Genomic DNA, 22,036 nt, shown 5'->3' with positions numbered 1-22,036 from the left:
AATGTAAATGTAAATGTAAATGTAAATATTTGTCCTAAAAATGCAAGTTCCAGGTGTATTATAAATGAAGAGGCAACAGCCATTGGGATCTCCGGAACATTTAAAATTTATTAAAAACTACTAAAATTAATTATGCTTTCGTTAATCCTCTACTAAAGTCGTTAAAATCCCCATTGAAGACAGTTGATTTTATATAGTTGCCTGTGACATGGGCAATGAGTCAATTGAGCAGCACTGTATAAAATCAACTGTCATAAATATAAATATAAATAAATATATTAAATATAAGTATACCCTGTCTTTGTAGGTTTTTTGTAATTGGTTTAGTTGCTCCAAATGTTTCATTCCAGCCCTAACCAGGTGCTAACAATGTTCCCAGCTCTTACCAGCTTGCAAGCTCTTTCATTGTTACTCTGTGAAAAATGTTTTCCAAGCCCTAAGTCTTTGCAGGGTTTTTTCCATTGCTCTACTTGCTCTGAATGTTTCTTTCCAGGTGCTAACGATGTTCCCAGCTCTAACTGGCTTGCAAACTCTTCCATTGTTACTCTCCCTGAATAATTTTTTTTAAAGCCCTTAACCAGGGGATAAAATAATGTGCTGAAGCTGACCAGACTATGGATGCTAGCCAGATGAATACCTGGTCAGCAGATATTTTTCCCTATTTTCCTCCCCCAAAACTAAGGTGCGTCTTATCTTCTGAAAAATATTGTAAATTGCTTCTTTCCTGGCCAAACAAAGGTGGAGGCAGCCAGGACCCAAAGACCCCTTACCCAGTAACCACGGCCACCCGTCTTGCACGAATTGTGTCGTGGGAGCAATGGCGTGGTGTCCTTCAGCCCCTTGATCTCAGCGACGACGTGGTTCTTGCTGAACTTCATCTGGCAATCTGGACTGCAGCCTTTCATCTGCAAGAGGGCGAGAAGAAGCGATGAGATTCCTCCCTCCGAAATGCGGGCTATCCAATCTGGAGCAAGGGGCTGATCTGGTGAAGAACTGTGGTTTAGAACAAGTTCCTGCCCCCTGTGTCAGGCCGAACGAAACCATCGTTTTGAGTTAGAGACTTTGGCCTGCCACAAGTAGAAAAGGGCTGTGGGAAATGGGGTTGGGTGGTTGCACGAGAGGGAAAGATACCAGCCACTACAAAATTCCTTCAAGAGGTTCAAGGTCATCCTTTGTTCGGCACCAGCCGGAAGTACAGGGGAGGATCGTGGACGTTGAGAGAATTGGGAATGGTCCACGTGGTGAACTTGAGGGTGTGGGGACAAGGGATGAACCTTGACCTGGGAAAAATTAGCGTCGGGGTGACTATAGATCGTAACCAACATGGCAGGGAGTCAACCTATTCTCCAAAGCACCTGAGGGTAGAACAAGGAGCAATGGGTGGAAACTATATAAGAAGAGAAGCAACTTAGAACTAAGGAGAAATTTCTTGAATTAATCAGTGGAACTACTTGCCTCCAGAACTTGTGAAGGCAAGTTTTAAAGAAGTTTTAAAGAAGATGTTGGATAACCATTTGTCTAAAGTTGTGTAGGGTTTGCTGCCTAAGAAGGGGGTTGGACTAGAAGACCTCCAAGGTCCCTTCCAACTCTGTTATTATTATTATATTATTAATAATGAATTGGAACTTGGAAGAAGGCCAAGGCCTGGACTCTGATTTATTTCTTGGACATTATTTGGAATGCTGACAGCCTGCAGGCGCGATCATCCAGAACAGAAATGCAACTTGGGAGATACTTGACTTCAGCCTTCCCAGAATCCTGGAATCAGCTGGGAGGAAGTGGAAACTCTAGGATCTTGGGAAAGCCACCCACCGGGGTGAAAAAATATCCTTCCATCAGCCCCAAACGCCTCCCCTTCGAGGTGGACCTCCAAACCTTCGTCCTCACCTTCTGAATTACTTTCCCGAACGGCCAGAGAAAATATCCAGCAAGCTTCCAGCAAAGTTTTCCTAAAATCGGGAAGAGAATTGAGGAAAAAGATGATGGAAGGTATACACACTGCTCAAAAAAAAATTAAGGGAACCCTTAAACAACACAATATAACTCCAAGTAAATCAAACGTCTGTGAAATCAAACTGTCCACTTAGGAAGCAACACTGACGGACAATCAATTTCACAGGCTGTTGTGCACATTCAACTTTGTACAGAACAAATTATTCAATGAGAATTGTCTTTCCTTTATCTCATATATCATATATATTTTCTTCCTTTCATATATCTTCTCCTCTATTTTTACATATTATCTTTATATATATTACGAGTCCACGGAGAGGGGGGCATACAAATCCAATAAATAAATGAATGAATGAATGAATGAATGAATGAATGAATGAATGAATGAATGAATGAATAAATAAATAAATACTTCATGTCTATTCTCTTCCATATGTATTGTGTATTGGACAAATGAATAAATAAATAAAATAAAAGAATATTTCATTCCTTCAGATCTAGGATGTGTAATTTGAGTGTTCCCGTTATTTTTTTGAGCAGTATATTTCTCCTTAGATGGAGAATTGCTTGTGTTGCACACACATGAACATGTATGTGTTCTGTATCAGCGATGAGCCACCCCCCCCAAGAAATAGGTCCACACACACACAGATTGGACAGGATTTAAGCAGGTAATTCTAATAGTTTAGTAGCAAGGAAGTGTAAATAGTTAAAATACATCAGCAAAGCTAGAAATAAGTCTATTCGCCTCAGCTGCTCATTAGAATCTTAAATAGTAAATCAAACTCTCAAATAGTTTCTCCTTGATCACCATTCTCTAATTAACATGACTCACACTCAGTTGGCAGGAAGCTCCGAGAGACAGATTTCAGTTTTCTTAATTTGTAATTCACAGAAAATGTCTACAATCACAATCCAATCAGCCATCTCTTGCATTCAAACATTGACCTACGCACTGGCTCGTCACAAGTCTCACCCTTAAAGACCCAAAAGGCGTAGCCAAGTTTTCTATAGATCTATTCACACAGAGACCTCCTCCTGTTCAGCCACTCCTGTCTGCTGACACTCCTGCGTACTCTGGCATCAAGAAGAGTTTCTTCCTCTTCTCCCGAGTCCCTCATGGGCACCTCTGGTGGTGTAACAGGCCCTGGTTGGCTTTGAGCCTCTGACCCCACATCCTCTCCGACCTCCTCGCTATCAGACTCAGGTGACAAGTCCACTGGCCTAGGATGCCAACCCCCACCCGTTTCTCGATCCTCGGAATCCGTGATCAGCTGAGCGGGACGCGGATGGGCCACAACAGTATGGCGCCATGTTCCTCCTCCTACTCAACGCTCTGATTCCTCCCATTCTCCAAGGATATTTGGCATCAACATCCTCACCGTATGGAGCTCCCAGCACGGTGAGGAACATCAGGAGGGAGATCAAGACGTAGAGTAAGGAGAGCCACCATCCAAAGAAGAGCAGGTAGAAGAAGTTGCCGCAGGTCAGCATAGAGCCTGGAGAAGACAGGACCACAAGTCAACTCTGGACACCACCTGTTGGAAATCTTAAAGACAGTCTTGTTCACTGGAGAGCTAAGTCAATCCTTGATTCAGAGATCCAGCAGGGAGTTGGGCTAGACTTGAGGACCTCCAAGGTCCCTTCCCTCTCTATCATTCTGTAAGTCTCCTGAATGAGAAGGGGGTCAGACTAGATGGCCACCAAGGTACCTTCCCTCTCTATCATTCTGTAAGTCTCCTTAATGAGAAGGTGGTCAGACTAGATGGACACCGAGGTCCCTTCCATCTCTTTCATTCAATGTGTGTGTTTGTGTATGAAAGAGCAAACTGTCCCATTCTTTCCTTCCAAAAGTAGCATTTTGTAACAACCGTTCTGATTGGATGGTGGCGAAGTGTCCCATGTGGCCAAAAGGCTTTGGCTGAATTTGGATTTTTGTGACCAAAGGGCTGGGGCCAAGCGCTAGGGGCCTTTGGGCGAGGGAGTGAAGGCAGCGGCCGATCAGTTGCTGCAGAGGAAAGAGCTTCATCCAACTAGCGGAGGCCAAAAGTCCTATTCCCCTTCAGAATGATCTAATCCTAGAATAGCAGAAGAAGATGCCCTGGAGTTTACCTGTTGGACTTTTAATGATAGTCAGGTCTGAGTAGAGTTCTTTGACAATTTCTGACCGGTCTTCCCAAGGCCGAGCCGTGACGTGACTCTTCCATTTCTTAAATCCAAACTGTTGTGAAGAAGCATGAAAAATGTAAATTAAAACGAATTTACTAAAGGAATACCAAAGGAGTATAGCATGCATTCCTTGACAAATTTTCCCTTGCTAGGTGAGACAGTTTGCTCACTCTGCTTGCTAGATGTTTGCAAAAGGGGGATTTCGTGACCCCCCAGGCACTGAAAACAGTCAAAAATATAAGCTTGTTAATCATCTGAATTTTGACAAGGTACAGGTACTCAACATGACCGCAAATGGGCCCCAAATTCATCTGGTTAAATGAGGAATTAGTTGCTGGAAATGGAATCGGACATCGGGCACATATTATCACAGGTGGTGGACATGTATGAAAGTAAAGAAATATCGGACAACCGTACATACATGGTTAGAAAAAAATGACTTTCCCCACCTCCTTGTTGACTTCACTGGTCAGAAGTTCATAAACAGGGACCGCGCGACCTTGGGACACTGCAACTGTCGAAGTACACGCCAGTTGCCAAGCCTTTAAATTTTGATCAGGTAACTGCAAGGATGCTGCAGTGGTTGCAAGTGTGAGAACCAAAAGTGGTATGCTTCCAGTTTGGGTGAACTGGTAGCGCAGTCCCATGTAGCCATGTTTTTGTGTCTGGGTGCATGCGTGAAAGGCGCACGTGAATAAAAGAGCATGCGCGGGAGACTGTGTACATACGTGAAGTGGCATGCCTCACATTTGCGAACCGGTAGGGAAAGTAAGTGAAAACCGTGGCTGCTAACAACCAGGTTTTAAGTCCCTGTTTTAGGGCACTTTGGTCACTAAATGAAGCGTTATTAAAAATATCTTCCTTTCTCTAGTGACCATTGCTAAGCTGGCTACTGTGTCCCTTCAATCTCCCAGTACACACACACCCAAACTCCACTCTTCCGCACGAATCCCAATGACCGGTGAGGTCCCACAGAGTTGGTGTCCTTAGGGTCCCATCGACCAAACAAGGCCGGCTGGCAGGGCCTAGGAGAAGAGCCTTCTCTGTAAGGGCCCCGGCCCTCTGGAATCAGCTCCCTCCCTGGAGATTCGCACTGCCCCCACCCTCCTCACCTTCCGAAAGAGTTTAAAAACTCATCTTTGCTGCCAGGCTTGGGGTTCTGTAGATCTTCCCCCCTGACCAATGAATGTTTTTAGTATGATTGTTGAATGAATGGCATTGATAGTTTTTTTAATTAGAATTTTAAAGATTGTTTTTAATGTATTATTAATTGGATTGTTATTACTGTTTCCTGGTTTTTCTCTACATGCTGTGAGGCGCCCCGAGTCTGCATTGGTTGCCGATCAGTTTCCAGTCACAATTCAAAGTGTTGGTTATGACCTATAAAGCCCTTCATGGCACCGGACCAGAATATCTCCGGGACCGCCTTCTGCCACACGAATCCCAGCGACCAGTTAGGTCCCACAAAGTGGGCCTTCTTCGGGTCCCGTCAACTAAACAATGTCGTTTGGCGGGGCCCAGGGGAAGAGCCTTCTCTGTGGTGGCCCCGGCCCTATGGAGCCAACTCCCCCTGGAGATTAGAATTGCCCCCACCCTCCTCGCCTTTCGTAAGTTCCTTAAAACCCACCTCTGCCGCCAGGCATGGGGGAATTGAGATATTCTTTCCACCTAGGCCTTTACAATTTATGCATGGTATGTTTGTTTGTAGGTATGATTGGTTTTAGAAATAAGGGTTTTTTAGTTGTTGTAGTATTGGATTTACATGCTGTTTTTATTATTGTTGTTAGCCGCCCCGAGTCTACGGAGAGGGGCGGCATACAAATTCATTCAATCAATCAATCAATCAATCAATCAATCAATCAGTACAAATCCAATTAAATCTTAAATCTTCCTCCTTCCCCAACCCTTCACATGCCAAACCTTGTAATTGTTGGAGAGACGGTGAGCTTCCACTTCGTTCTCCGCCATAAGCGTCATCTTCTGTAGGCACCCGTCACAAGTCGGAACGTCCTCGGAATGATGCAGGCAGCAGCCCTGGCTGGAGACCACTACACAGAGAACAGAGGGGGGCTAAAATCCGGTGGAGACCTCAGCCTGGCACCCCTATTCCTTGCAGCAAGACATCTTACTAAGCCACAATTTAATCAGCCAATGATTTAATGTCTGGGCAACTGAATGGAGCTGAGTGTGAGTGGCCGTCTGCTCTTCCCTGTCGCCACTGTGGAGTTTTGTTCGGCAGATAAATTTTCATTTTGCCCAGAGAGAGAAATATCTGCCTCTACCTAGGATCGAACTCACAGCCTCCTGATTGTCAGGAGAGAGCTCTGCCTCTAGGCCAACGCACCACCCAGGAGGGGGCTCCACTTACCGGACGCTACCAGTACGCTCTCCGGGATTGTCGTGGGTGTGCGCACATCCGGTGGGCCTCGCGCGTGCCCATCGGCGCAAGATTTGGTTTATGCGCATGCGCACTAAGCGAAATCTCATACGAGGACATTCCCGTGCGTATGACTGTGCCGATTTTTGGCAGTTTTTGGCTTCTGTGCATGTGCAAAAGCAAAGAAATTGCCGAAAATTGGTGAAATCTTGTGCACAAAAATGTCCTCCTGCGAGATTTCGTACGGGTGCCAAACTTCTTGTGGGATTGTTGTGGGGGTTTCATCCCCGGAGTCTTTCTGCCATTTGTCAGAAATGGTGCTAGGGTCTCCTGTTTGGGGGGGGGGGTTTGGACTAGATGACCTTACAAGGTCCCTTCCAACTCTGTTAATCTCTCTAACTCGCCGTGTCACATGATGTTTTGCAGCGCTTTCCATGCCTTCGAAGAGCTGGGGTGGGCGGGGCCTGCGTGGGATGGCCCCCGGGCTACGGGTCGCCATATTTGACACCACCAAATTACAGCGAGTCCTCAACTTACGACAATCCATTTAGCGACCGTTTGAAATTTGCGCCGAAAAAACGGACTCAGGACCATTTTTCATCCTTGTTGGATTGTTTAACAACCTTGTTTCTATTTGGATGTTTGAAAAGTGACTCACCTTTATGACTTGGCAACCGACTCATATTTATGACGGTCGCAGTGTCCCAGGGGGAGGGGGGAGGAGTGTCACACGATCCTCTTTTTGCGACCATGTGATAAGCCAAGTCCACGGGAATGCCGGATTCAATTAACGACCACGTGACTGATTTAACAACGGCAGGGATTTGCTTAGAGATCAGATCCACTTAGCAATCACGTGACTTGCTTAATGACAATGCTGTCTCAATACATTTTGGGCTCCGTTGCGGTCATATGTCACGGACCCAGTAAAGAAACCCAGGTCGCCCTCGACTTAACGGCCACAGCTGACCCCAAATATTTCCATTGTTAAACGAGACATTTGTGAAATGAGTCCTGCCTTATTTGATCAGCTTTCTTGCCCCCGTCGTTAAGTGGATCAACGCTGTCATTAAGCAAGTCACGTGGTTGTTAAGTGAATCTGGTTTTCCCCAATGAAGGTCGACAAAGGGGATCCCCATGACGCCAGGGACACTGTGTCGTAAATACGAGTCACGCTTCCGGATTTTGATCACAGGGACGACACTCCAACGGTCGCAAGTATGAAACAGAGGCTTTTTTCAGTGCTGTTGTTAACTTCGAATGGTCGCTAAGCGAGGCCTGCCTGCAACATAACCCATTGGAAGTGAGAAAGGTCTCCTCAGGCCCCGTGGCTTGGACTTGAACCCACCTCCCTTTTCCCTAAACTGGCCTTACATTTGAGTGGGTGGGTTGAGCTTTTTTCCAGCCTCCTCAATGCGTCCATTCTCCTTAAAATGCGTTTAATTGCTCCGGATAATTTGATTTGCAAGGCTGGTTTGCATGATAAAGTCCATTTGTTTTCCTGTTCCCAACGCCTGACAGCGTAATTCCTGCTATGCCGCCTGAATTTAAATTATGGCTTTAAAATCATTTAAGAATAAATAATTAAAGAGTATAAATATAAACACCATAAAGGATTTTGATAATTGCCGAGGCTCCCCAGCGTTTGGAGATACAGCTAGTTCTGGGCTTACGACCGGATCGTTTTAATCACCGCGGGAAGCGACAGCGGCATCGACAAAAGTGATGTTAGGGCCGTTTTTCTACACTTAACGATTGTCACAACACCCCCACCCTCACACAATCAGAAAAACCTGTATTTAAGATGGTTGAGGTGGCCTGGGGTCATGTGATCCCTTATGACAATGATGGCAAACCTATGGCATAAGTGCTACAGGTGGCACGCAGAGCCACATCAGAAGGCGTGCAAGGCATTGCCCTATGTCAGTTCCAGCACACCTGCGTGTGCTAGCTGGCTGATTTTCGGCCTTGGGGAAGGCAGGGAGAAGCCTCCATGGGACCTCTCTAGGAATCTCCTGGGAGGAAACAGGGCCAGAAAAGGGGAGGAGAAGCCTCCGTGGGGCCTCTCTAGGAATTTCCTGGGAGGAAACAGGGCCAGAAAAGGCGAGGAGAAACCTCCGTGGGGCCTCTCTAGGAATCTTCTGGGAAGAAACAGGGCCAGAAAAGGGGAGGAGAAGCCTCCGTGGGGCCTCTCTAGGAATCTCCTGGGAGGAAACAGGGCCAGAAAAGGGGAGGAGAAGCCTCCGTGGGGCCTCTCTAGGAATCTCCTGGGAGGAAACAGGGCCAGAAAAGGGGAGGAGAAGCCTCCGTGGGGCTCTCTAGGAATCTCCTGGGAGGAAACAGGGCCAGAAAAGGGGAGGAGAAGCCTCCGTGGGGCCTCTCTAGGAATCTCCTGGGAGGAAACAGGGCCAGAAAAGGGGAGGAGAAATCTCCATGGGGCCTCTCTTGGAATCTCCTGGGAGGAAACAGGGCCAGAAAAGGGGAGGAGAAGCCTCCGTGGGACCTCTCTAGGAATCTCCTGGGAGAAAACAGGGCCAGAAAAGGCGAGGAGAAGCCTCCGTGGGACCTCTCTAGGAATCTCCTGGGAGAAAACAGGGCCAGAAAAGGCGAGGAGAAGCCTCCGTGGGACCTCTCTAGGAATCTCCTAGGAGGAAACAGGGCTGGAAGGACGGGGAGAAGCCTCCGTGGGGCCTCTCTAGCAATCTCCTGGGAGGAAACAGGGCCTCCACCCTCCCTTTGGTTTACCCAATCGCATGCCTTATTTGCTTTTGCATTGATTCCTATGGGAAAAACTGCTTCTTCTTACAAACTTTTCTACTTAAGAACCTGGACACGGAACGAATTAAGTTAAGTAGGGGTACCACTGTATTTCGGTCATAAATCGAGGACGCCCCGTATGGACTAAATAAAGGCGCCTTCCGCCTTCTCCTCTTACGAGCATCTCTTGTGGCTGAGACCCCTTTACCTGAGGGGATCCTGAGGGGAAGCAACGGATGGGAGTCCGAATGCATGTCCGTCAGGACTCCATGGACGTTGTTGATGGCCGCACAGTGCCGGTCGCAGAGGGAGCCTCTCCGGTGAAGGTCACGCCTGTGTCCGAGTTCTTTGGGGAACTCTGAAAAGGAAGACCGGGAGGGGGGGGAGACCGTGGGTCCCAAAAGTTGACTGATGACCCAAAAGGTCTTTCAGCAAGGCAAGTGAAAGAAACCTTTGGAATTTCACCCACTCCTGTGATGCGGACAATAATAAGCCTTTTGATGGCTTTGTGCCTCCTCCTTCCTTCTCGCTCCCCGTTCGTCCCTCCTCCCAGCTCCCCCCTCCTCATCTCCCTCCTCCTCTGCACAAAACCCACTCCTTTCTAGCACAGATGATGTTCCATAGTTGGGTCAGGAAATGTCTTCAAGGACAGCACCGGAGTGTCCGTTTCGACGGAACTAGTAGAATCCCACCCCGGCCACGGACCCACTGAAAAATGACCAATGGACCGATTTTGTCACCGTAAGATTCTTAATGAAACCAGCGAAGTCACAATCCAGGAAAAGAACGTGAGAAACCCCACCGCATGTTGCTGAAGAGGATACACCCTGCTCCTCTGAGATGCTCATGTGATGCCCACCAAGCTAAATCAATTGCACAACCGCAGCTCCTCCAAATATTGATGGAAACTCGGCACGGATGCCTCAAGGATTAGCCGCCTTCCCTGGAGCAAAGATCTCGAGCTTATCAAAGGTTGAAATGGTTTTTACTCAACCCTCCGATGAGGAGGTCCATTAAGGAAAGAGATCCACCAGGGGAGAAAGTATAATAACAATAATAATAATAATAATAATAATAATAATAATAATAATAATAATATATTAGATTTGCATGTCGCCCCTCTCCAAGATAAATGAGTTTTGAAAGTTTTTGGATGGATGAGATTGATGGATGGTGGATGTAGACAGACAGATAGATAAATAGAGAGATAAATTATAGATAGATGGATAGATAGATAAGATGAAGAAAGATAGATGATAGATCAAAGATCCCTTTTTTTTTATCCTCACCTCCCCCCAACCCCCCGTTTCTGATCCAACCTGTTTCTGGTTGACTTGTCTCTCGACAGGCGGACAGACTTTGAAACCAAATTCTGGGTTTCCTGTTGTTTTTTTTAATTCTGAAGGGTGCCGGGTGGGTGAAAAGGAAGCCGTCTTTGCAAACGGCTTCCTGTGCATTTATTTTCCTTTTTAAAAAATATCATCAGAAGAGAACCGACTTCACCGTTTTTATGAAGCACTATTACCATCTGGCAGACGGTACAGGGCAATAAAAACAAGATCAAATAGGTGGAAAATATCTATCTATCTGCCTATCTATCTATAGTTCATCTATCTATCATTATCCATCCATCCATCTATATCATCTCTCATTTCTTATCTATCATCTATCTATCCATCTATCCTTTCTCTCTCTCTCTCTCTCTCTCTCTCACACTTTATCTATCATCTATCCATCTATCATCTATCCATCTATTATATATATATATATATCCATCCATCCATCTATCTATATCTTATCCATCCATCCACCCATCTATGCACCCATCCAACCATTTATATTTACCTACCTACCTACCTGCTTACCTGCCTATCTATCTATCTATCTATCTATCTATCTATCTATCTATCTATCCATTTATCCATACATAATCTATCTCATCTATCATCCATCCATCCATCTATGTCATCTATCCATCTATTATCTATATATCTTCTATCGATCCACCTATCATCCATTCATCCATCCATTCATCTATATCATCCATCGATCCATCCATCCACCTATCATCTATCTTTCTTCATCCTATCTATCTATCTATCTATCTATCTATCTATCTATCTATCTATCTATCTATCTATAATTTATCTCTCTATCTATCTGTCTGTCTACATCTACCATCCATCAATCTCATCCATCCAAAAACTTTCAAAACACATTTATCTTGGAGAGGGGCAACATGCAAATCTAATATATCATCATCATTATTATTATTATTATTATTATTATTATTATTATTATTATTATTGTGCTTGGTTTATATGGATGTAATTATTTGATGTATGGTAGGAAAAAATAAAAAATAAATCTTTTTTTAAAAAGATATTTGCTAATTTTACCATCTTTCCTGCTACCATTGTTAATTGAATCACTGCAGTTGATAAAATAGCCAATCCCGTTGTTAAGTGAATCATCCGTTTCCCGCTTGACTTTGAATGTCAGAAGTTCGCAAAAGGGGATTACGTGACTGTGACCCTCATAACTTTGAAGCAGTTGCCAAGCATCCGAATGACCCTCAGGGTCCCGATACAAAGGTCAAAAGTGTGAAAAAATTGTCACTTTTTTCAATACCGTTGTAACTTTGAACTATTGTAACTCAAGGACCACCTGTACATAATGAAATAAATATTCTATATCGTGTAATTTCAATTTTATGCCCTGTTGGTGAACTGCCCAGGAGCATCTACCTGAGGATCGCTGGAATTCGATTCCGGGGCCGCACCCCTCTTTTGTGGTTTTCCAGCAAAAACATAATAAGGCCCTGCCCTTTGCAAACAGAGGAACGAACACGGCTGCAAACAGTTTTGGAAAAACTAAAACACAGACAAACCCGGCCAGATTCGGTCAAAAGGTTGTTATCGGCACCAGTGTTTACCTAAGAGATAAACAAGGACTGTGGCTCTTCAAAATACAGAGAGTGATTAGAAAAGAGGTCAGAATAGAAAATGAAATAGAATGGAATAAGAGTAGAATAGAATCTTTATTGAGAATAGAATAGGAATAAAATAGAATAGAATAGGAATAGACTAGAATGTTTATTGAGAACAGAATAGAATAGTAGAAGAATATAATATATAGAATATAGAATAGGATATAGAACATAGAATATATGCCGTATTTTTTGGAATATAAGATGCACCTTTTTCCTCCCTAAAAGAGACTGATAATTTGGGTGTGTCTTATACTCTGAATGTAGCTTTTTTTATAGCCCTAATTAGCTGCTAACGATCTTCCCCGCTCTTACCTTGCAGGCTCTTTCATTGTTTCTCTTTGAAAAGAATGTTTTCCAAGCCCTAAGTCTTTGCAGGGTTTCCCCCCCCATTGGTCTAAGTTGCTTCGAATAAGTTTCTTTCCAGCCCTAACCAGATGCTAATGATGCTCCCGGCTCTTACTGGCTTGCAAGCTCTTTCATTGTTACTCTCTCCGAATAAAGTTTTTTTAAAAACCCTAATCCCTAGAGGTATAACAAGCAGGAAGAGGGAGATTGTGATCCCCTTATATAGAGCGCTGGTGAGACCACATTTGGAGTACTGTGTTCAGTTCTGGAGACCTCACCTACAAAAAGATATTGACAAAATTGAACGGGTCCAAAGACGGGCTACAAGAATGGTGGAAGGTCTGAAGTATAAAACGTATCAGGAAAGACTTCATGAACTCCATCTGTATAGTCTGGAAGACAGAAGGAAAAGGGGGGACATGATCGAAACATTTAAATATGTTAAAGGGTTAAATAGGGTTCAGGAGGGAAGTGTTTTTAATAGGAAAGTGAACACAAGAACAAGGGGACACAATCTGAAGTTAGTTGGGGGAAAGATCAAAGGCAACATGAGAAAGTATTATTTTACTGAAAGAGTAGTAGATCCTTGGAACAAACTACCAGCAGACGTGGTTGGTAAATCCACAGTAACCGAATTTAAACATGCCTGGGATAAACATATATCCATTGTAAGATAAAATACAGGAAATAGTAAAAGGGCAGACTAGATGGACCATGGGGTCTTTTTCTGCCGTCAGTCTTCTATGTTTCTATGTTTCTAATCAGGGGATAAAATAATGTGCTGAAACTGACCAGACTAAGGATGCTAGCCAGATGAATACCTGGTAAACAGATTATTTTCCTTATTTTCCTCCCGCAAAATTAAGGTGCGTCTAATACTCTGAAAAATACGGTAGAATATAAAATAGAATAGAATAGAATAGAATGGAATGGAAAAGGAAATAGAGTAGAGTGTAGTAGAATTGAATAGAAAATAGAAAATAATACAAAATAGAAAATGATAGAAAATAGAAAATAGGAATAGAACAGAAAATAGAAAATTTAAAAAAAATAGAAAATAGGATTAGAATAGAATAGAATAGAATTTTGTGACCGTTCCTCGCATTTGCAACCTTTGTAGTCTATACGAGATGGTCCTAGACTTGCAACAGTTTGTTTAGTGACCATTCGAAGTTACGATGGCACTGAAAAATGGGATTTATAATCCTTTTTCACAGCTATGACCTTTGTAGCCTCCACATGTTCAAAATTCAGGCACTTGACATGACTCACATTTGTAACGGTTCCAGCATCCTGGGTGGTCACACAATCCCCTTTTGCAACCCTCTGAAAAGCAGACACAACAGGGAAAAGCCAGATTCACTTAACAACTGGGTTACAAACTTATCAACTGCAGCTCAACAATGGAAGCAAGAAAGGTCGTAAAATGGGAGAAAACTCACTTAACCGATGTCTCACTTAACAACAGAAATTTTGAGCTCTGTTGTGGTCGTAAGTCGAGAACCACCTCTAAAGCAAAGAGAAAGAGAAGTAAGATCTTAAGGACCGTCATGATTTCGTTTAGCAATCGCTTAATGACCAATCCCGGTCGCTAAACAAGGACTTCATGTACAGATTTAAATCTAAATAAAATCTTGATTGGGTCTTAGGCTGCCTTTATTTTGAACTACTGCTCCTACTGCGTTTTCTGCCACAACTAAGTGCCAAATAGTTATAATTTTTTGTAAGGGAGGTGAGAGGAATGAAGCCTGTCAGCTGTGTGATTGATGGGCCCAGGATCCTGAGCAATATTTCCGAAAATAGATGTTTTCAGACCACCTGAGGGAGGAGAAGAGAAAATGGCCAGGGAAAATATAATTTAGTATGGTATTGCCGGAAAGAAAAAAAAAATCAGTGACAAAACTGAGGACTAGTCAGGGTAGACGAATTCCAGGTTAATGCTGGAATTGTTACAGGTCTTGTTTCTACTCATTCATTCATTCATTTATTTATTTATTGGATTTGTATGCCGCCCCTCTCCGTAGACTCGGGGCGACTAACAACAATAATAAAAACAGCATGTAAATCCAATACTAAAACAACTAAAAAACCCTAATTTTAAAACCAAACATACATACAAACAAACATACCATGCATAAATTGGAAAGGCCTAGGGGGAAAGAGTATCTCAGTTCCCCCATGCCTGGCGACAGAGGTGGGTTTTAAGGAGCTTACAAAAGGCGAGGAGGGTGGGGGCAATTCTAATCTCCAGGGGGAGTTGGTTCCAGAGGGTCGGGGCCACCACAGAGAAGGCTCTTCCCCGGGTCCCGCCAAACAACATTGTTTAGTTGACGGGACCCGGAGAAGGCCCACTCTGTGGGACCTAACTGGTCGCTGGGATTCCTCCTACTCTCTGCAACACAACATAACATAATTTTGATGACGAAGGGAACATTGGTGATACAGGCCAAAACACCACCAAAGTGCATTACAGCAGCCACCAAAGCCCACCAGAACTTACAAATGGCCCAAGGGTGTTTTTTCGGGAGGCAACTGGAGCTTCTTATTTTTTCTTTTGAAGAAGTTTTGCTTCTTATTGAAGAAGCTTCCTCGGCTTTGACGGTATGATGGGGAGGGGAAGGATTGATATTCCTTGTGGACAGCTGATCATTTGTGTCCTTTTAGAGCCATAATGGCAAACCAGTGGCACGCGGAGCCATATCGGGGGGCACGTGAGACGTTGCCCTATGTCAGTTCCAGCACACCTGCGCGTGCTGGCATGTGATTTGATTTTCGATCTTGGGAAAGGCCATTTCGCCCTCCAGAGGCCTCACTGAAGCCTGGGACAGTAAAAAGACGGTCAAACCAGAAATTCAGGAAAATGCACTTCCGTTTTGCCTGTTGTGGTGATTTTTGCCCTCCGGAGGCTTCAGGGAAGTTTCCCTGAAGCTCCAAAGTGCGAAAAATGGCCTAACAGGAAAACCAGAAGTTTGGAAAAACTGACTTCCGGTTTGCTCATTGTGCTGTTTTTTGCACTCCGGGGCTTCAGGGAAGCTTCCCTGAAGCCTCCAGAGGGCGAAAAACAACACAACAGTTGAAACGGAAGACCATTTCCCCAAACGTCCGGTTTGCCCATTTTTTCCATTGTCCCAGGCTTCAGTGAGGCCTGTGCGTATGCACAGGGACGGGCTGAGGGGAGATGGTGAGCATGCGGAGCGCAGAGGAGTGCACATGCATGAGAGACAGAATGGGGCTGGGCATGTGCACCCCCTTTTGGCACGCAAACCAAAAAAGGTTCCCCATCACTGTTTTAGAGGGTCGTTGAGGCCACTTGGAGGTTTATCTGTCTCCTCAGGGACTCCAACGTGGTGCAAATGGTCCCCGTATCCTTCTCCCACTTATGACTGTAGGACTGTTAACTTATGGCTCGTATCCTTACAATTTTTATTAATGTTGATTGTTTACTGATTGCTTATTCGACCCCTATGACAATTATTAAGTCTTTTTTACCTCATGACTCTTGAGAAATGTACATTTTCTTTTATGGACACTGAGAGCATTTGCATAAAAAATCCTTGTGTGTCCAATCACACTTGGGCAATAAAGAATTATATTCTGTTCTGTACTGTTTTGTTCTGTTCTATTCTATTCTATATAGAAACATAGAAACATAGAAGACTGACGGCAGAAAAAGACCCCATGGTCCATCTAGTCTGCCCTTTTACTATTTCCTGTATTTTATCTTACAATGGATATATGTTTATCCCAGGCATGTTTAAATTCGGTTACTGTGGATTTATCAACCACGTCTGCTGGAAGTTTGTTCCAAGGATCTACTACTCTTTCAGTAAAATAATACTTTCTCATGTTGCCTTTGATCTTTCCCCCAACTAACTTCAGATTGTGTCCCCTTGTTCTTGTGTTCACTTTCCTGTTAAAAACACTTCCCTCCTGAACCCTATTTAACCCTTTAACATATTTAAATGTTTCGATCATGTCCCCCCTTTTCCTTCTGTCTTCCAGACTATACAGATTGAGTTCATTAAGTCTTTCCTGATACGTTTTATACTTCAGACCTTCCACCATTCTTGTAGCCCGTCTTTGGACCCGTTCAATTTTGTCAATATCTTTTTGTAGGTGAGGTCTCCAGAACTGAACACAGTACTATATACTGTTCTATATTCTGTTGTTCTGTTTTGTTTTGTTCTATTCTATTTTTTCACTGTCAAACTATTCACTAAGGCTGCATTACTATTACTAATAGTCTTCTCATCGTTCCCATCACCCATCTCCTCCCATTGATGGCTCTGTTACTGTAACTTGTTGCTTGTATCCTTAAGATTTTTATTAATATTGAATGTTTCCTGATTGCTTATTCGACTCCTATGGCAATTATTAAGTCTTTTTTACCTCATGATTCTTGAGAAATGTACATTTTCTTCTATGTACACTGAGAGCATTTGCATACAAATTCTTTGTGTGTCCAATCACACTTGGCCAATAAAGAATTCTATTCTATTCTATATTCTGTTCTATATTCTGTTCTGTTCTATTCTATTCTTCCACTGTCAAACTATTCACTAGATCTGCACTACTATTACTATTAGTCTTCTCATCGCTCCCATCACCCATCTCCTCCCACTTATGACTCCATGAGTGTTGCTTGTATCCTTATAATTTATATTAATATTGTTTCCTGATTGCTTATTTGTACCCTATGACAATCATTAAATGTTTTTTACCTCATGATTCTTGACAAATGTCTCTTTTCTTTTATGTACGCTGAGAACATCTGCACCAAAGACAAATCCCTTGTGCGTCCAATCACACTCGGCCAATAAAGAATTCTATTCTATTCTATATAAAAATTCTATTCTATACTATGTAAAGATTCTATTCTATTCTATGAAAAGATTCTATTCTATTCTATATAAAGATTCTCTTCTCTTCTATTCTATATAAAAATTCTATTCTATATAAAGATTCTGTTCTTTATATAGAATATGTAAAGATTCTATTCTATTCTATATAAAGATTCTATTCTATGTAAAGATTCTATTCTGTTCTATTCTATTCTATTTTCTTCTCTTCTCTTCTATATAAGGATTCTATTCTATGTAAAGATTCTGTTCTATTCTATTCTATTCTATATAAAGATTCTCTTCTCTTCTATTCTATGTAAAGATTCTGTTCTATTCTATTCTATATTCTATTCTATTCTATATAAAGATTCTCTTCTCTTCTCTTCTATATAAAGATTCTATTCTATTCTATATTCTATTCTATTCTATATAAAGGTTCTCTTCTCTTCTATGTAAAGATTCTGTTCTATTCTATTCTATTCTATTCTATATTCTATTCTATTCTATATAAAGATTCTCTTCTCTTCTATTCTATGTAAAGATTCTGTTCTATTCTATTCCTTTCCGTTCTGCTCCGTTCCAGTCTAATCTGTAGTCTGCAATTTTCCCCCAATAAATCTGTTCCTACTCCTTTTTGACTGAGAAGCGAAACCTCTACAAAGGAAAAAAAAACACACCAGAAAGTCCAGTTTCCTCCTGAAAAAAAAGCACCTTTGGGACAACCCTGACCTGGATAACCGAGAATCGCTACAGACTTTTAGCCGTACAATTTTGGATAAAAACCCTTGGAATGGTGTGGGTGCAAGAATGGATTTCCAGAAGGAAGAAAAAACTGCCCCACTCAGGTGTGACCCTGAGGACCCAGAGAAACCTCCAAGTGGCCTCAACAACTCTCCAAAAGGATGCAAATGACCAGCTGTCTGCAAGGAGTATCATTCCTTCCATCTTCCACCATCCGGTCAGAACCGAGGAAGCTTCTTGGAGGAGAAGCGAAACGTCTTCATAAGAAAAAGAAAAACTAGAAACTCTATCTGTGGTTTGGAAATGAAACCCCCTTGACCTCAATGACTGAGAATCTCGACAGACCTTTTAGGTGAGGCCTGTTTTTCTAGATAAGGTGCGAAAACAAGAAAACGCACACATGCAAACAGAATCTGACGCAGCAGGAACACAACCACAACTGTAATCTCATTTGTTCAAAGCCTCCAACGTGATGGGACCTTTTTTTGGCCTGCTCACCTTGAATGGAGGGGGAAGGTGACCAGCGGTGGGATTAGCATGGGATTGTTGAAGAAGACACGCGGTCGAGATTAAGATCGGCTTTATCTGGAGAAGGTCCCAAACGGCACGTCGGGGTGGAAAACTCCACACCTGGCCTACTCCCTTGGTGAGGTCACTTACAACGTGGAGTAAGGAGTGGGCAAGAATGTTTCTCCATGATCTGCAGCCGAACTGTGGCAAAAAAACTCTATGTACCGATAATAGGATAATAATAAATATAATAATAGAATAGAATTCTTTACAGAATAGAATTCTCTATAGGCCAAGTGGGATTGGACACACAAGGAATTTGTCTTGGTGCAGATGCTCTCAGTATACATAAGAGAAAATATACATTTGTCAAGAATCAAGTGGTACAACACAATGATTGTCATAGGGTTCAAATAAGCAATGAAGAAACAATCAATATTAATAAAAATCTTAGGATAGAAGCAACAAGTGACAGTCATACAGTCACAAAACGGCAAACTCACTTACCCAACGCTGAAGGTTGGGCTCAATTGTGGTCGCAAGTTGAGGACTACCTCTAATTTATCCCAGCTTTTATTACTGTACTTCATACAAAATGTTGAATAAAGACATTTATTTCATATTCGATAAAGTTCTTGACTTAATGACCACAATAGAAGAAAGAATATTCCTGAAGCCGCAAATTTAATCCCAATGAAAGTAGAAAGGCTGATGAATCCAAACAGAAGCCTTCATAATGTGCGAAAAAGCACATTAAATTCTTGGAAACCGATATCGCTTGTTATTCTAACGCCTTCCCTTTCTGTCTCTCTCTCTCTAAATTGTTTTTTTTTTCAGTTCTACTTTCTCCAAATTCTGCCCCACTGTCCTTCTAGTTTCTCTGTGCTAATTTAATTTTAACGCTTGGTTAAACTTTCAAAATAGAGACATCATAGGACAGAATATCGGGGCTGTGCTTTTTCCCCATTTGCCCTACAAAACACTGATATTGGATATTTTACCCCATTTATAAATTGTCTTTACATTTTAGATTAGATTTTTAAATATATACATACATACACACACACACTACTCAAAATAATAAAGGGAACCTTTAAATAACACAATATAACTCCAAGTAAATCAAACTTCTGTGAAATCAAACCATCCACTTAGGAAGCAACACTGATTGACAATCAATTTCACAGGCTGTTGTGCGCATTCAACTTTGTACAGAACGAAGTATTTAATGAGAATATTTCATTCATTCAGATCTAGGATGGGTAATAATAATAATAATAATAATAATAATAATAATAATAATAACAACAACAACAACAACAATAATAATAATAATAATAATTTATTAGATTTGTATGCCGCCCCTCTCCGAAGACTATTACTTAAGTGTTCCCTTTATTTTTTTGAGCAGTGTATGTATATGCCAGTTTAGATTCAATGTTTCTCATGACTGTCAGATGAAATTATTTAGATTGGTTTTGTATTTAAGGTTTTTACATGTCAATATCATAGACATGAGTCTGGGTGGCTGGTTGTTAAAACAGGATAGAAACAACAACCAATTATTAGTTTTGGTTGTAAGCTGTCCCTTGGGGGTTGGGGAGCATACAAGTTAAAAATAAGCAAGTAAGAAAATAAAATATAATAAAATAAAATAAAATAAAATAAAGACCACAACTAACCTTAAATAAAAGCCAAACGCAGCATCCCACAATCCATATTTGGTCTTTACTGAGCTTAGTGGTTTTCTTGTAGACGTTTCATGACCCAGCTAGGTAACCAGGTGGGGGCAGGACTCCCACGCCCATGCTTCCCAGCCACCCTCACGCCTCCCAACTAAGTGCAGGACTCCCACGCCCATCCTCCCCAGTCATGGGGGGGGGGAGGACTCTCAAGCCCATCCGCCTTCCCACCCCAGCCAGGCACTTTCCTCGCAATCCCCCCCCCCCGCCTTGGACTCCCTCTCCCCTTCTCCCCAGCGGCCGGCCGATGGGCTCTGTAGTCCCGGAGGAGGGGGGCGTGGGAGCGAGGGGGGGAGGCAAGCGGAGAAGGGGGGGGCACTCACCGTATCCGTCCTGCGTGGAGCGGCGTCGGCGGCTGTCCAGCTCCCACTCGCGGGACATGGCCGGGGAGCGCGGCGGGGCTGGTGCTGCGAGCGGAGCCGGGGCGGGTGTGGCGGCTCCCGGGGCGAGGGCGGCACGTGCGCGGCGGCTCTTCAAGGCGGGCGGGGGCGGGGAAGGGCAGCCCGGCAGGGCCCCTCTCGGCCGGCCCCTCCCCACGAGGGGGTCAAGGGCTAGGGGAGAACCTCTGCAGCTCAGTTTGCCTTCCTTCCGCACCTTTCATGACCCAACTAGGGAACTTCATCAGTCTCAGGAGGAGGAGGGTTTGTGGAGAGGAGGGAAGGAAGGAAGGAAAGGAAGGAAGGAAGAAGGGAAGCAGGAACGAAGGAAAAGGGGGGAAGGAATGAAGAGGAAGGGAGGGAATAAAGGAAGGAAGGGCTGTGGGGGTCCTTGGTGCTCTCAGATTGATGGCTTCCTTCCAGACCTTTCATGACCCAACCAGGTAACATCATCAGAAGGGTGGGGTGGTTGTGGAGGAAGTGGAAGAGTAGAAGGAGTGAAAAGGGATATCCTTGGTGCTCTCTGAGCTTTGTGGTTTCCTTGTAGGCCTTTCATGACCCAACTGGGGAACATTATCATTGCTCCAAGAGAGAGGGGGGGTTTGTGCGCATTAAAGGAGAAGGAAGAGAAAGAGGAGGAAGAAAAGGGAGGGGAGGAAGCTGAAGGAGGGAGAAGCTCAGCCCAAGTTGTTAACTTAAGCCAGTGTGTTCACAAACCTTGGTTGTGCTATAGAGCTCAGACCTTTCATGACCCAACTTCATCAATGCTAGGAGTAGGGTTGGTGGAGAGGACGAGGGACGGAGTACAAGCTTGGTTGCTTTCTTGCAGATGTTTTGCTGGTTGGGGGGGGGGTGTTGTTCTGGGAGCTGAAGTCCGCAGGTCTTAAAATAACCAAGGTTGGAAAACTCCTGCTCAAAATCCACCTTCCCTCCCTTTTATTCCAAGCAGCCAAGATGAAATTCAACGGAGTTTGTTGCAAAAAAGTTTAGGGCATAAGTACTAGGCCGGTACTAACCAACTTTTGGAGGTAGTGACTCCTGATGCAATCCCGCCCCACCCCTCCAACATCTAACCTAGTTTAATTTCTCTCCCTTTTTCTTTTTTTAAAAGGTGAGAACCAAAGCCTGGGAAAAGTACCGTAGTTCTCAATCTACAACCAGTTGCTTAAATCAGAATTATGACGGAATCCTCCACGGGTACTTTTAAAACCTGAAGTTTGGACAGTCATATG

At 43.4% G+C, this 22,036-nt stretch overlaps 1 protein-coding gene across 1 annotated transcript in view; it reads right to left on the bottom strand.

The window, feature by feature from the left end:
- LOC139168794 (uncharacterized) overlaps positions 1-21,371 on the bottom strand; it is a 36,809-nt gene extending 15,438 nt beyond the window's left edge. The window contains 7 exon segments of the mRNA XM_070754495.1: positions 771-905; positions 1,888-1,949; positions 3,336-3,452; positions 4,066-4,174; positions 6,043-6,170; positions 9,465-9,614; positions 20,751-21,371. Coding sequence (XP_070610596.1) covers positions 771-905; positions 1,888-1,949; positions 3,336-3,452; positions 4,066-4,174; positions 6,043-6,170; positions 9,465-9,614; positions 20,751-20,808 — 759 coding nt within the window. The 5' untranslated portion in view covers positions 20,809-21,371.
- Between the last annotated feature and the right edge of the window lie 665 nt (positions 21,372-22,036).

This window comes from Erythrolamprus reginae, chromosome 6 (genome assembly GCF_031021105.1).
Source record: "Erythrolamprus reginae isolate rEryReg1 chromosome 6, rEryReg1.hap1, whole genome shotgun sequence".
Taxonomy (NCBI): Eukaryota; Metazoa; Chordata; class Lepidosauria; order Squamata; family Dipsadidae; genus Erythrolamprus; species Erythrolamprus reginae.
Note: the sequence above shows the minus strand (reverse complement) of the source record. Positions and strands in the feature narration are given on the sequence as shown.